The 16,667-nt window shown below is 41.0% G+C and overlaps 1 protein-coding gene across 3 annotated transcripts; it reads left to right on the forward strand.

Moving 5' to 3' along the window:
• The first annotated feature begins 374 nt into the window (after positions 1-374).
• p4ha1b (prolyl 4-hydroxylase, alpha polypeptide I b) lies at positions 375-16,378 on the forward strand. Of its 3 annotated transcripts, XM_054750307.2 has the most exons (16): positions 375-515; positions 2,928-3,016; positions 4,246-4,342; positions 4,440-4,591; positions 4,711-4,848; positions 4,957-5,196; positions 5,392-5,606; positions 5,689-5,865; positions 7,165-7,235; positions 8,407-8,472; positions 13,048-13,147; positions 13,226-13,279; positions 13,366-13,431; positions 13,632-13,700; positions 15,611-15,707; positions 15,828-16,378. In XM_054750307.2, exons 2-16 carry the CDS (start codon positions 2,929-2,931, stop codon positions 15,896-15,898), a joined length of 1,701 nt encoding a protein of 566 aa, XP_054606282.1. In that variant the 5' UTR covers positions 375-515; position 2,928; the 3' UTR covers positions 15,899-16,378. The 3 variants fall into 3 exon arrangements, with proteins under 3 accessions (XP_054606282.1, XP_015800272.1, XP_015800273.1); XM_015944786.3 differs by lacking the exon at positions 8,407-8,472; XM_015944787.3 differs by lacking the exon at positions 7,165-7,235 and having other exon boundaries at positions 8,402-8,472.
• The last annotated feature ends 289 nt before the right edge of the window (positions 16,379-16,667 follow it).

The following is a 16,667-nucleotide window of genomic DNA, read 5'->3' on the forward strand; positions in this document are numbered from 1 at the left end:
CGTGCGCGCGCACACACACACACACACACACACACACACACACACGCCGTTTTAAGATAATTAAGATGTTTACTAGTTAAAACTCGTATTTAAAATCTTACACAACTGGCCATAATCCTCTTCCGTACTCATACGTACCAGTAAAAATGAAGAAACAAGAATGTCGTTTGAATTTATGTAAAAATGACCTGCCACACTGTGGTTTATTATACACTTTCTTGGAAAGCCCTAAAACCATCCTCCATGCTTGTGTCACTGCGGGCCAAGACGACTCGTGTAGGCTTTTTTTTAAACCTAATTACAAACGACAGCCCCCTAAAACGCGTACATGGTAGACTGCACGTAGCTTCCAGGCCCATGCTTTTCCTAAATCCTGCCCCAAACCAGCTGATAGCCAACGGTACACCGAAACATCACAGATAGGAGGATCCACCCGAATATCCTCACCGTTAACTTCTTCACCAGAGGAGCTGGCCGCGGAGAAGTTACTGCAGCTACGGGACGCTCTGGGCGAGGTAAACACTTTCCTCCTAAAGCAGATAAGATAAAAGAAGCAAAACAAAACGAACGTGCTAGCTAATATACACGGTTATCCTAGCTGTGGATGCTACTTTTGTGCTTTCTGGAAGCTTCTAAAACGAGATTTTTATGCGTAGAAGAAGAAATCTGCGTTTGTGACATTCCAGCGCAATGCTGCGTGGGATGCTGCAGCTCTTCATTGTTTCAGCTCATTTAACAAACTTTTAAATGCAGTACAGTTCATTTTTTATACTTTTAAAAATCACACAGTCCACAAGGAAACCCTTGAATTAGCCAGTTTCATCGCGGGGCAAAAAGGTTTACCGGAAACGCTTTTTGACCTAAAATGTTGCGTATTTTCCTTCACGGCTCTGGGCAGCGAGGTTCCTGCGTGAGAAGAGGCGAGGACGTGGCAGTCCTCGTCCTCCAGCCTTCCCGGTGCACCTTTCCACTCCCAGAAAAACTTTAAGGACACATGTGGGAACACTGAAACAAACATAATAGGACAAATTCAATTTGAGTCACAAAAAAAAAAACGTTCATGCTAATAAATGAAATAATTTCTTCTTTATTATTTTAACGTATTTCCAAAACCAGGAGTTATTTGTTTTCAAATAGGATTTTTACTAGACATTTTGTCTTTAGTAGTTTTTTTCTTTTGTTTATAACATATTAACATAGCTTATGTTGTTTTTCCTTCCAGCTTATTAAAAAGCTTGTTCATACCTTTATCCTCTAGTAATCTCTGATGCCATCAGAGGTTGACCTTATTAGGCATCCAGTACCAGTTACTTTTGTCTCTGCACCACTGGTTATAGAAAAATAAATAAATCAGCAAGCAATGCTTCATATTAAACTCCAGATACTAGTTATAAATCAATGATCAGTAATGGTTCAAATCAAATAGCTCTTATTTTTTGTGTCATATAATTAAAAGTCAAAACTGAAAGGCTTCTGTGGGAGAGGAGGGACTTTTCACGACTTTTAAATGTGTAAAAACTGAGACTGTCATTTCTTGCAATGTGTTTTCTGTCTCAGCCACATACTGCTGCTGCCCTGAATTGAAACTCATACGAATTCCTTCTTTTCCACTGACAGATTGCTTTTGTGGCATAGGCAGAACTTGTCTGAACCTGTGGTCTGCTTTTGCTTCCATTTTAGTGCCTTCACAAAACTGCACAGATGAATGTTGTAAAGCAGCTTTATCGTGCAGTTATGGTCCAATCTTTTCACTTGTGTTGCAAGTAAATCCATCCAAGTGCGCTATTTACAGAAGTGGTGTGGTGTTTAGTTCTGCTTCCTCCTGGCCTGCAGATCGAATCACAGCTATGCAGACTAGTCTGTGAAGAGGTTTGCACCCTGTACCTGAATGAGTTTTCTTTTTGTTTGTTTCTACAACCCAAACATTGGGTTTTGCATCATTGCATGAATGTACAAATTACCTGCAGCGTGTGGGTGCGAAGGCAGTTTCTGATGCACCAGTGGACATTTTCATTGTAGGTTTGTGTTGCCTGCAGCTACCAAGTTTTACTTTTACCAACATTTTTAATACATTTCGCAATCAGACATACATTGTCATTTTATTCTAATTACACAAAGCATTAAAGCAAAGTAAATGTTGTTGTTTTCAATTATATTTTGTATTCATTTAAATATTGGTTGATTTCAAATAATTGCTGCAGATGAAAACAAAGTTGGACTCAATAAACTTTATTTAGTTCCTGGAGGAGAAATAATCCCATTGTACTGCAAATGATTGTTACAGGAAATAAGAACAGGATGCCAAATGTAATAAATAATGTGAAATATAAAATTGCAAACTGATTCAAAAGTACATTTAAAAGCTTTTCCGTAAATAATTTGCATCTAATCTCAATACTGTTAGCAGAAATTGCAGCTAGCTGTTTTTATTTGAACATTTTTTTCCTGCTGAAGAATATACTAGTCACTAAACACTAGGGATGCACCGATGGATCGGCATTTGATCCCAATCGGCCGATAGCGCCCCTATCGGTTTTGATCGGAGTTTAGATCAAAGCAGACCGAGACCATTTTAGATTAGGTTACATTTCCTTTATTCCCAGATTATGTAGTTTGTTGCACTCATTATTATGTTGTAGAAAATTTCTGGCCAATCCACGTGATCGGTATCGGTGATCAGCATTCTTTGATATCGGTATCGGTGATCGGCAGCAACAAACCTGATCGGTGCATCCCTACTAAACACAGGAGACGATTCTTGAGGACAGAAAATAGTTTTATTTTGTTAAGGATGTGTGTTAAGGTTTGATTAGCCTCTCTGTTGTGCAACTTCATGCTAAAACTTGGTTTGTTCTACAGGTGGGATTAGAAAACATTTGCAAAAACAGGTCAACTCTAATTACTTTCTCTCCCTTTCTCCTTTCCAGAATGGAGCCAACGCTAACATGTCGGTGTATATTGCTGCTGAGCTGCATGCAGCTGCTATCAGCTCACAATGACTTCTTCACCTCTATAGGTAAAACCAAACGTATGCTTTAAATCTATGGGAGAAATTCAGTCTCACTGGAATATGACCTTTGTTTATTTTTTTGGACATTGACATTTGGTTCTGTGAAATTATATATTTAAGTTTTTTTTTAACTTGAAATACATCAGCAAAAATGTTATCCATAATAATTCAACTGCAGATTTTCAATTTAAAGATTTTATCAGCAAAAATTCCAAAATAACTGAGGTGATCTCCTGGCAGCCCAAGCCAAAGCAGTCATCACTCGATCAAGTCGACACCTCACTGGTGGCTAGAGTCACTCGGCTTGATCAGTTGGCGATTAATTTGTCTTGGGTCACCAGGGGGTCACCTAAGTTGTTGGACTATTGCTGTTGAATTTTTTACATTGAAATTCTGCGTTGGAAATTTTACGGATAAAATTGTTCAATTCAATTCAAAAATACTTTATTAATCCCAGAGGGAAATTGATGGTGTATTTTAAAGATATGAAACCATTTTTAAAACCTTATTTCTGATTGTAATCGTCACTTAGTTTTTCATGCAGGCTGAAGTTGAAAATAGCCTCCTACACCTATCTCCTGCATTAGCTTCTGATAGAAAACAGACGGTGAAACTCTAGGATTTGAAAATCCTCACAGATCTACGTCACACTGTTACTTAACATTCATGGACTCACACATCGTGATTCACCATGGGGAAAGCTGTTATTGGTTTAGTGTTCAGGAAACGGCAGAGAATGTCTCAATTAGTAAAGCTAACCGTTAGCATTAGCAATTCCACCACACAGAAAAACTCCTCCAGGCTTGTGTTATTTGCGGATATAAAACATCAATATTGGAGAGCAAATGAAGTCAGTTGTAGTTAGCCACTGTGGTAATTAGTGCTGTTAGCCAATCTGAGGCAAGATGTCCCAATATCAGGAAATAGGCTCCAAATGCTGCCGTGTTGTGCCACTCTTTAATAGCAGACTAGTCAGGGCTGATCCATGCATTTCTGGGCGTTTTCTGCCCCTAGTACAGGCATTCATTTCTACCAGAAACCACTGCAAATGTATTGATTAAACAAGTGAACCACACCTTTAAGTAAAAAAAAATCAATTACTGTTTCATATAATAAAAATTCAATGTCTATGAAGTCATATTCTGTTGAGACTGTATTTCTTCCATATAAAACTGACTTCCCTCATCTTTTATTGTGGTCTTGTCTTTTAAATGGATTTGATTTGTTGTCCCCAGGCCAGATGACGGATCTGTTGTACACCGAAAAGGACCTTGTCACGTCATTGAAGGATTACATCAGAGCAGAGGAGAGCAAACTGGAGCGGGTCAAATGGTATGGAAACGGTTTGGAGCCTGTTTTACAATGAAACATGCTTATCTGTTATATCTTTTACTTGTAGCTTCTTAAACCCTCATAATTTTTGTCACAGGTGGGCTGATAAGTTGGATTCCTTGTCAGCAGTAGCCACACAGGACCCTGAAGGTTTCCTGGGCCACCCTGTTAACGCCTTCAAACTGATGAAGAGGCTGAACACAGAGTGGGCAGACCTGGAGAGTCTTGTACTTAGTGACACAACTGATGGTAATTAAAAAAATAAAGATTAGATTTTGGCTTTTTCTAATTGTAGTTTAACTCACTGTCTGAATTTTCACAACTATGTTTCTCATAGTGAAAGTATCACCTATGTGTAATTCTTGCAGGATTTATTTCCAACCTGACCATCCAGAGGCAGCATTTCCCTACAGAGGAGGATCAAACTGGGGCTGCTAAAGCTCTCCTTAGATTACAAGACACTTACAAACTGGATGCCAACACCATCTCTACGGGAAACCTGCCAGGTAAAGCTTTCCTTTTAGGTGTGAAACACACACCCCATGGAGAAATTACATGGTATAGATTATTCTAATCTGATTTATTTGTTCGTGTCCTGCATTTCTGCCTTCTAGGAGTGAAACACAAGAGCCAGATGACGGTGGAGGACTGTTACGAGCTGGGTAAAATTGCCTACTCGGATGTGGATTATTATCACACCGAGCTGTGGATGGCCCAAGCCCTGAAACAGCTCGATGAGGGGGAGGAGTCCACCATAGATAAGGTGACAGTGCTGGACTACCTGAGTTATGCCATCTACCAGCAAGGGGAGATGGAGCGCGCTCTGGAGTACACCAAGAGGCTGCTGGAACTGGGTGAGCTTTTGGTTGACTAAAATGATTTAGCTAAATATGTCGCCAATGACCGGACTGGGTTGGATGAACTTCTTTGAGAGTAATCTTTAGATTCATATCTTTAAGTTAGCTTTTGTCGTCAGCCTGCTTCAAGATGGTCATGACAGCTAATTAACAATAAAGTAAATGTTACAAATATTGATCTTTCTTTTTTAGACCCAGAGCATCAGCGCGCCAAAGGCAACGTGAAGTACTTTGAATTCCAACTGGAGAAGCAGAGAAAAGCAGAAGAAGAAGAAAGTAAAAAACAACCAGAAAGACCGAAAAGGGAAACGCCAGAGAAGAGGAAAAAAAAGACTAAAAAGTCTTTTTCTTTGGTCCCGGAGAAGAAGAAGTATGAAATGCTTTGCCGTGGGGAGGGTATCAAATTGGTGAGAATTAAAAAAATAAAATAAAATAAAAAATCTCACATCTAAACGACAGCTCAAATGAACTCTCTCTTCTTCTTATCAGACACCAGCCAGACAGAGCAGGCTGTTCTGTCGTTACTATGACAACAATCGCAACCCCATGTATGTGCTGGCACCTGTGAAACTGCAAGATGAGTGGGATCGCCCTCATATTGTTCGCTACCTGGACATCATCTCAGACGTGGAAATTGAGAAGATAAAACAGCTGGCCAAACCCAGAGTAAGTCTCTATTTCCACAAAGATCTGTATGCAGAGCTTTGGGAAGTTTCCACAAGAAGTATAATTTTTTTCTGGACACTGCATGCGGATTGTCACGAGCGTAAAGAAATTACATGAGTGTTACTCCATTTTTCCTTGGCAGAGCTGAGTCGTAACAATTTAGTGGGGGCTTGTCCGGGATCTTCCAAGGTTTTACAAAACAGGGTTATGGTCGTTCTGCTGTTGCTCGATCATTTTGCCCCAGAGACTGAGTTTGCGCCATATTAACTGCCCCAGTACAGAGCTGTCTGCAGTTTTCAGGTCCGGATGCAACAATGAGGCAGGAAGTGAGATGTGTTTATGCGAGATGCATCTGGTATATTTCAAAATAAAACCCTTGTTGCACGTTATTTTACTTTTTTTAAATGACAGGGATGTCATTTCGCAGTGTACGATAGATCACATTACTCTATCTTTAAACATATTATGTCAAATTTCTGCTTATATTAGTGTTTATGTATTTAGCAGATGCTTTTGTCCAAAGCGATTTACAGGCAATAATCAAGTCAGCAGGTTGCCCTTTAGGCTAACAACAAACACTATTCAGTCAATCCTAGGTGGAGTGAGGCAGCATAATCAATTATAGAGGGAAGCGAACATGGAGTGTGCAGTAGAGGGGGGACGGGTGCTGGGAGGATTCTAGTTTAGAAGATGCTCTCTGAAGAGCTGGGTCTTCAGGAATTTCTGGAAAATCAACAAGGAAGCCTCTGTTCTAGGAGCGCTTGGTAGATCATTCCACATTTGTGGAACGACACATGAGAAGAGTCTGGATTGTCCTGAGCGTGGTGTAGGCACTGCTAGCCGACGATTCTCCGATGACCGGAGCAGCTGGGCCGTGACGTAAGCCTTTGCAAGAGGATTCAAGTAAATGGGAGCCGTACCATCCAGGACTTTGTATGCTAGTGCTAGTGATTTGAATTTGAGATGTGCAGCTAGCGGTAGCCAACGAAGCTCAATGAACAGAGGGGTGACGTGCTCTTTTAGGCTGCTTATTTGGTGCTTTTGCGGGATCAAATTTCCTGAGACATTTTGCACACAATCTGCAGTGGATGTAAATGGCAGTCAGTCCAGAAAACACACGGAAGCCGGACTGCATCCATTCTGTAGCCGATGTATGTGGGTGGTTTAGCACAATGAGGAGTGAGAGGTCAAAGCTGTGTGGCTGGCTGAAGGTTAGGGCAATCACACACACACACACACACACGCACACACACACACACAGGTGTGTGTGGGGGGTAAATTATTTTCCTGACTTCACAGCTACGCAGGGCAACCATCTCCAACCCCATCACTGGAGTTCTGGAAACAGCTTCGTACAGGATCAGCAAAAGGTAAGGAGGAGGCAGAAGAGCAGTGTGGGAGAAAGTGGGATTGTTTTTCCTCTCCTCATAATAACTCCTCTGCGCTCCTCTCAAGTGCTCCATCTCTCCACCCCTCCACAGCTTAAAGACTCTTGAGCTGAAAGAACCAAATTATACATCTTACCTGTAGACTGGTTTTCTGCTGTGGTAAAAATTTGGTATTGGGTTATTATTTTTTTATGGAAATGTTTCTGCTCAGGAGTCTGATAAAGAAAGGTAACCAAGGAAGATGGAGGAGGGGAAAGTGTGGTGCTTCTGCTAGTTAGTATTGACCCTTTGCACCGACGTCACCTAATCACGTGGGTCCACAATGCTGGACGGCAAAAGCATGTAAATAGTGAGCGACACGAGTACTAAACAAAGGGAAAAGTAGAGCCTGAAATTGTTTTTGCGATCAAAACAAACTCCTCCAGCATTCCTTCAACTAGTTCATGCCCAGTTCAGTTATCAGAAGAAGTAGCGCATCTAGCCGGGGCTCATAGAGAGAGGTATGTTAACTAGCTTACCAACGTTAGCTTACGTTCTCTCTGCAGCTGTTCACCGATGTAAACATGTTGCTGAACTGTCTTCCTCGTGAAATAAATTAACGTTAATCTTACCCGGTAAAAAAATGTTTGCTGCAAATCTGAGGCTTGCTAGTCCGCTTGATTGATCGCTGCAGTTCATCTCCATCCTCAGTCTCCATCAAAGTTATTAAAAATACAAAACGAGTTGAGTTTACATCCTTGTCTGTTAGTGCAGCCAACGAAGCAGCAAGCTAAAACCATTTTACTGTCAAATCAACTAAATAAAAGCGATAAAAGGCTACAAACTGGCTGGTTTTGACTAGCTTCACTCGAGTTTCAATGGGTGTAACCAGCCTTTTTGCCATCCATCATGGCGAAGGGGGCGGTCACATGAGTGGCGTGACGTCACGTGCAAAGGGTCAATAAACACAGCTGCCTTCAGACTGGGGCGTGTCTGAGTAAAATAAAAAAGCCTCGTGGAGAACTGTTTTCAGAGGACTATTATTTACAACCAATTTGCTTTTCTTTTCTCTCCTTTGTCTCCACCTCTCATCTCCGTGTCACCTGTTTCTTTTTTTCTGTATTCTGTTGCTCTTCCTCTATGTCCTTGTGCCGATGGGATTACTGTAGTTGAGGAGAGCCACGGTGCATGACCCCCAAACAGGGAAACTTACCACAGCCCAGTACAGAGTCTCCAAGAGGTAAGGGGTCACAGGTCACCAGGAAGGTGCTTTTGGCTTCTACTAATCCTCACCAAGTACCATTTTAATTGCTGCCGACTGACTGGATCACTTGTTTGGCTTTGTGCTGAGAAAACATCATTTAAAAGGAAAATAATAACATTTTTGATTCACTTGGAAAACCAACAATATAAATTTTTTTATTCCTAATTGATGCAAGACAATTTGAACTTGCGTTGCACGGTAATTTGACCATTAAAACTATTGTGTGCAGAATTTAGATTTCAAAATCAATAAAAGCAACACTTAAGTTTCCAGTTACTTCCTCCTGTTGGTTGAAAACAGAATTACATCTGTTGTAAACAACCCTGTCACAGCATGCTGTAGCTAGCGCTAACAACGAGCTAACACTAAAATGAGCCAACTGATACTAAATAAGCCACGAAGTAAAAAGATCCACACTACTGGATTAAAAAAATATATTATTACGTACAAGTTTAGTAGCAACAACATCAGGTCACAATCAGTCTAAGTTCGTAGCTTCCATTAGCTTCCTCAAACAAGTGTAGGCCATGCCGATGTTCACTCTGGTTTGAGCTCTTTGCTTTCGTCTCCAAATACTCTCTAACTTTTACTTCCAGGCTCCACCATGATGCCTGAAAAAAGCAAACTTCTTGTTGCTTTATTGATGGATGGCGAGCTGTGAAGCTAACTGCTAGCCTTTATATAAGCTATTGACACAGTAAACAACTATTGCTATAAAGCAGATAAAATCCCTGACTAGTAGGGCTGGGTAATAAATCGAAAATGTATCGTTATCAAAATTTCTGACTCTTATTGAGGCAATTTTTCCCATGTCAATAAATTTGATGATGAAGAAATCAAAAGATGTGTGTAGTTTGACAGCGTTCATATCCCCTTAAGAAGCTGTACCACCTTGAGTCGCATAAAAATGTGACTCAACTAATACACGTGGCAGCCCCATCTAGTGGACAACATTTGTTTCTGCGCATACCTGTAGTTATCGTCCATTTATCGTTATTGAGGTGAAATCCTCAATATATTGTGCTATTGATTTTAGGCCATATCGCCCAGCCCTACTGACCAGTGATCTTATCTGACTCACAACACTATTAAGTGCAGTTTCTGGTCAGCAGAGGCCTACAGAGGGCTGTTCAATGTGAAATTGCTCAAGGTTACGTTTCAAGAACCACTGAAAGCAATTTAAAAGCAATAGCTTAAAGAGGTCATTCATTCAGTCATATTTTTAATACACTTTCATTGGTCCCTAATAGGAATGAATCCCTTGTAAGTCGTTTTCTAGGGAAAAAAGCTCTGGTGCACCTGTTTTAGCACAGAGTCTCTTCACACGACAAAATTTGGAGTCCTATTTCCTGATATTTGGACATCCCTCCGCTTATTGGCTAAAACTAACGTGACTCTACCACTGACTGTTTGCAATGTACATGTTTTATCACCACGAATAACACAAACCTGAAGGAGTTCTGCTGTGTGGTGAAGTTGCTAATGCTAACGTTAGCTTTTACTACTCGAGACGTTGACCAAACAACAGCCTTCCCCGTCACAAGTCAGGATGGGTGAGTCCATAAATATTAAGTGACATTGTGACGTAGATCTTTCAGGTTATTTCAGTTCTAGTTTCACCATCTATTTTCTATCAGAGGCTAATGCAGGAGATAGGTGTAGGAGACTATTTTAATGTTCAGCCTGCATGAAACACTCAGAGCGACCGATTATAATAAAAATAATAACTTAAAGATGGTTTCTCAGTGAAGGACCATATGTTAAAAACTATTTTTTGTTGTTTTAAGTAATTCCTAATAATATTTTCTCCTGTTACCCTAAATAATCGCAACTGCTTCAGATGATGCTAAAGTACACAAAGTATTTTGGGTTTATTGCACAAACAGAAACTGAACAACTACAGGTGCTGGCCAGTAAATTAGAATATCATCAAAAGGTTGAAAATATTTCAGTAATTCCATTCAAAACGTGAAACTTGTACATTATATTCATGCAATGCACACAGACCAATGTATTTCCAATGTTTATTACATTTAAATTTGATATTTATAGGTGACAACCAATGAAAACATCAAATCTGGTATCTCAGAAAATTAGAATATTCTAAAGGCCAATGAAAAAATGTTTGTTTCTCTAATGTTGGCCAACTGAAAAGAATGAACATGAAAAGAATGTGCATGTATAGCACTCAATACTTAGTCGGGGCTCCTTTTGCCTCAATAACTGCAGTAATGCGGCGTGGCATGGACTCGATCAGTCTGTGGCACTGCTCAGGTGTTATGAGAGCCCAGGCTGCTCTGATAGTCGTCTTCAGCTCCCCTGCATTGTTGGGTCTAGCGTATTGCATCCTCCGCTTCACAATACCCCATAGATTTTCTATGGGGTTAAGGTCAGGCGAGTTTGCTGGCCAATCAAGGACAGGGATACCATGGTCCTTGAACCAGGTGCTGGTGGTTTTGGCACTGTGTGCAGGTGCCAAGTCCTGTTGAAAGGTGAAGTCTGCATCCCCATAAAGTTGGTCAGCAGCAGGAAGCATGAAGTGCTCTAAAACTTCCTGGTAGACGGCTGCATTGACCCTGGACCTCAGGAAACAGAGTGGGCCAACACCGGCAGATGACATGGCACCCCACACCATCACTGACGGTGGAAACTTTACACTGGACCTCATGCAACGTGGATTCTGTGCTTCTCCGCTCTTCCTCCAGACTCTGGGTCCTTGATTTCCAAAGGAAATGCAGAACTTGCTTTCATCAGAAAACATAACTTTGGACCACTCAGCATCAGTCCAGTCCTTTTTGTCCTTGGCCCAGGCGAGACGCTTCTTGCGCTGTTTCTTGTTCAAGAGTGGCTTGACACACGGAATGCGACACCTGAATCCCATGTCTTTCATGAGTCTCCTCGTGGTGGTTCTTGAAGCGCTGACTCCAGCTGCAGTCCACTCTTTGTGGATCTCCCCCACATTTTTGAATGGGTTTGTCGTCACAATTCTCTGCAGGGTGCGGTTATCCCTAGAGCTTGTACACTTTTTTCTACCACATTTTTTCCGTCCCTTCGCCTGTCTGTTAATGTGCTTGGACACAGAGCTCTGCGAACAGCCAGCTTCTTTAGCAATCACCTTTTGTGTCTTGCCCTCCTTGTGCAAGGTGTCAATGATTGTCTTTTGGACAGCTGTTAAGTCAGAAGTCTTCCCCATGATTGTGGTGCCTTCAAAACAAGACTGAGGGACCTTTTAAAGGCCTTTGCAGGTGTTTTGAGTAAATCAGCTGATTAGAGTGGCAGCAGGTGTCTTCTATATTCAGCCTTTTCAGAATATTCTAATTTTTTGAGATACCAAATTTGGAGTTTTCATTAGTTGTCACTTATGAATATCAAATTTAAATGTAATGAACATTGGAAATACATTGGTCTGTGTGCATTGCATGAATATAATGTACAAGTTTCACGTTTTGAATGGAATTACTGAAATATTTTCAACCTTTTGATGATATTCTAATTTACTGGCCAGCACCTGTACATGCTTCACTAATATTGTGCAGTTGAGTCTAAATATAAATTGACAAAGAATTTTTTTGTTGGTGAGAAATTAAAATTGGTGAGGAAAATTGATATTTTTATGGAACAACCAGCTCTTTGCAAATGTTTTATAATTTATTTATAAACTTCAAATGCATTTTTTTCCTTTTTATTAAGCACACAAAGTTCTAACCTACTTGGTGCTCACTGTTAAATTTGAACTTCCTGCTAAAAATGGCTAGCTCAGCAGCCCACTTCCCCCCCAACATCGCCTTGGTTTTTCTGCCCTGGGTAATTAATGTGGATGTTGGCGTAAAGGCGTGGCATCCTTTGATGCTTCTGCATGCTTACATGCTAGGCAGCATGTCTTTTCCAGCTCGGTGAGCATTAGTGCCAGAGCGAGACAGATGGAAGACCTCTGTGAGCTGGCTCTGAGTTGAGAGACTAGAGAATCCTCTGGCTCATATCTGAAGGAAAGAGAAGTCAGCGGCACAATGGAATGGAACAAAATGTGACTCATCTTCCTTTCTTCTTTCAAAAACACAGACACTTTTGGGCTGCAGAGATTTGGCTTTTTTTCTAACTTTTCCTAAATATGTGGGGTTTTCAGTGCTTCAAATAAAGGAATGACCAACTTGTGTGGGTTTATGAGCTGTATGCTATTCTGGGGTGTGTAAGTAATAATGAAAGACAACCAAACTATGAAATTCAGGAATGTATTATGTTCCTCAGTTGAACAACTCCACCATCCTGTACCCTGAGCTGATTGGAGATTCTGAACTTAACTCGGGCCCTTTGCGAGTTTTATTACTTTCGTCCCACATTTCTCTCACTTTTCTGTCATTTAACTTAAGAAAATAAACTTTACTTCCCTTTTTTTTTTGCAGTTTTTGATGGCATGTCACCAGCATGCTGCATGATTTTCTTGCCTTTTATGAAACATCTCTACTACCACCTAGTGGTTGTGTGTGTTTACTACCACACTACATAAACGATTTGCATTTCTCACTAGCTCCTTTTTCTTCTATTTAATGTCAGCGCTTGGCTCACGGCTTATGAAGATCCAATGATTGAAAAGATCAACCAGAGGATTGAGGATCTCACAGGTCTGGAAATGGACACAGCCGAGGAGCTGCAGGTAAAACACCCAGAAGCTCCAGATCTGAATCCTGTCCCGTCCTGAATGCAGACACTTTATTTGTCTGTGACCTTGTAGGTGGCAAATTATGGTGTTGGAGGACAGTACGAGCCCCACTTTGACTTTGGAAGGGTACGCCTCTCATAACTTAATTTCTTAGAATCAACGGTGACATTTAAACGACGGGTCACCTGAGCTGCTGGTGCTTGTTTCTGCAGAAAGACGAGCCGGATGCCTTTAAAGAACTGGGCACCGGGAATCGCATAGCAACCTGGCTCTTCTATGTGAGTAAACACAACTCAAAAAGTATAGATGTTTTTTTTTACGCCCTTTTTTGGTCATTAAGCTATGTGAGTTCCTGAAACATTTGATGAAAGAGAACAGACATTATATTTAATTTCTTTTTCAGTTTATGATTACAACTTGTCCTTATTTTAGAACGTAGAGTGTTGCATGGCAGATAACACTGAGTTTGCTGTTGTAGATGAGTGATGTGACTGCAGGTGGAGCCACAGTTTTCCCAGATGTAGGGGCAGCAGTTTGGCCTCAGAAGGTAACCATTAACATTCATCCGTACCTAGCTTTGGATGCTTAATATTTAATTCTCAAATTTGACATTATCTTTCATTACTTTTGTGTCATTCACACCAACCATACACTAAAATTATTAGGGGTGTGCAATCATAGGTACCTCACGATTCAATTTGATTTCGATTCATGGTCCTTCGATTCGATTATTAAACAGTTGTCACGATTACCACGGTTACCACTATTTTTGATGCATTTTGTCACTATTAAGTTTACAACTTTTTGATACTTTCAAATGAATTCTGCACACTTCAAGTTACCCCCCATATTATTCATGCAAGACTGAACAAATACCCTACATAAAGGTTTGCATGAAATCTGTAGGATAAACGTGAATGATGAACATGAAATTAAACACGCCAGTTTCTCATTTTCAAACTGAATCAGCTGAGAGTCTGCAATCTAACGACGCAGAGATGCAGAGCTTCTGGTCTTTACATCACCTGACAGTTTATGTGGGACTGTGAAGAACAAACACCTTTTGGAGCAGCTTGTGAAAAAACTTAAGGAGTGTTGCTTCAATTGGCAAAAAAGGCAAGTTACGTTCAAGCTAATTGGACTTTCGTGGCGGCGCAGAGATGGCCCCCTACACATTTTATCCCACAATCACTCTGTGAAAACATGATCACGCCTCAGACTCACCACTAATAAATGACCGAAGGCTCCCCAGTGTTTTTGTTCCCTGGAGCTTTTGACAATTAAAATTGTGCCCACATTTTCTAAGTTAAATACATCATCTCTTTTAACAACGGTAGTTTCTGCTTCAGCCCTCCCCCTCCCCCTGCGCAGCAGCCGCAAACTCACTGATGTGCCTGCGGCCTCTCGGAGTTCCTGCTGCTCTAAACATTAAAATAATTATTTCATTTTCTGTTCCTCACTTCTGATTACCTTCAATGGTGTCTGTTTGTTGCAACCACCAGGTACAAAAACTAACTTGTTTTTATTTGACTATTTTTCTGTCCTGTCTGTTTATTTTCTTCCTGCATCTCCTCTCAGTCCTAAAGAGAAACTGCTACCTGGGTTCATATATATTCACCTTATGAGTTACCTTTGAACTGCAGTTCTAAAAGATCTACCGACCGCAGAAACAGCGGAGTGCATGCTGCGCGCCGGCCGCACCAGTGAGGTGGTCACCGGAGGGCAAAACAGGTGATGTGCTCCGCTCCACAGCAGCGAAACACATCAGGCACAAATAAAAGACAAACATAAAAGGAAATGAGCCGACATGAACGACCGTGTGTTAAATTATTTTTTGAGGTGGCGACACCTGATTTGATAATGTTACTGTGGCCGTGCTCAGGACGTAGATGTCTGGAGCGCGTCAACAATCAGAGCTTTGCATGTGCAAGCTGGTTAAGGTTAGGATGGGGGTGAGGGGAATGTTAAATTGCAAGAGGGTAAAGGTCACAATTCGGTCAAATGTCCGTTTTACGGCGGGCGTCAGATACCGACGCTCTGGCACAGCGCGTTGCCTCCCAACGCGCAGGGGCTGTCTTTTCCGAGGACTGCATCTTGCCGGTCATTATCACGTGACAGCGACTAGTCGATGAAAGGCATAAAAAGTCACTACAGAGCAGTGAAGTCGACTAGTTGATACAACCCCTACCGGGTGGTACACATACCTTTCATGTTTCTGCCACACTTTGCGGCTGTTTTTCGACATTTATTTATAATTGTTTATTAATCGATTTTGAGTTGACATGTGATGCATCGATTGAATGGTGAATTGGCACACCCCTACTAATTATGCTTGTTTTATGTTCATATTTTAGCCTCTGGTTCTGTTTTTATTTGTCAGACATAACTGGGGAGAAACACGGCAGGGTAAGACGGACTCCCACAGGTTTGTTTATTCTCCTCTGTTGTTTATTTCAGGGCTCGGCTGTGTTCTGGTACAATCTGTTTGCCAGCGGGGAAGGAGACTATAGCACGCGGCATGCAGCCTGTCCTGTGCTGGTGGGCAACAAGTGGGGTGAGTTCCTCTTTGTCTGTAAGATTTGCTTTCTCTTTGCTGATGATGGAGGATTTTATCGCAGCATTCCGTACTCACCACAACAATGACCTGATTCTGTTTTTTCCCCTCTGTTTTTAGTTTCAAACAAGTGGATCCACGAACGAGGCCAGGAGTGGCGGCGACCCTGTGGTCTGAATGAAACAGAATGACTTTTTTTAAAGCCCCCAAAACAACACAACCTTCCTAATGAAATCTCTTTCTCACACTTTTTTATTTCTTGATCATTGAGGATCAAAAGAACGCTGCTGCAGATCACAGATGACAACCCCCATGTCTTTCTGCAAACACTCCTTTTTCTCCCCCCACCTGCTAGATTTGGATCCCAGGGATTGTTTTGGCTAACACCGGGCTCCTGGCCAGCATCACCATGATGGATAACGTGTTCTTAAAGTTGTCGAATGGTTTCGAGAAACAATTGAGCTGCGTTCACTTCCACGAGTTTTACTTTGCACGCTGAATGAACCTCCAGCTTCAGTTGTGATTGCAGGGACCACCCCCTTTAAGATATACCATAAGGGGATATTTTACATTTTTAAAGAGGTATGCCTGATTAAGTATCATTTCATGCAAAAGAAGATCAATTTTCCCTTTTATTTTTTAAAGAAAATGAAATAAACAGTGAAAACTCACCACAGGGCATATTTAATGCTCTTCAGCAGCTATTTTGTTAATTAATAATAATAATAATAATAATAATACATTTTATTTCAAAGCGCCTTTCAGGACACCCAAGGTCACTTTACACAAAACACGTAATAAAATACAATAAAACAATAATAAAACCCAAAGAAGAAAAAACAGAGAGAAACATTTCAATAAAATCAGAGGTTGTAGGCAGATTTAAACATATGTGTTTTGAGTTTTGATTGGAAAAGGGTAAAACTGTCGATGTTCCTGATGTCTGGGGGAAGTGAGTTC

The sequence above is a fragment of the Nothobranchius furzeri genome, chromosome 12 (genome assembly GCF_043380555.1).
Source record: "Nothobranchius furzeri strain GRZ-AD chromosome 12, NfurGRZ-RIMD1, whole genome shotgun sequence".
In the NCBI taxonomy this organism is placed as follows: domain Eukaryota; kingdom Metazoa; phylum Chordata; class Actinopteri; order Cyprinodontiformes; family Nothobranchiidae; genus Nothobranchius; species Nothobranchius furzeri.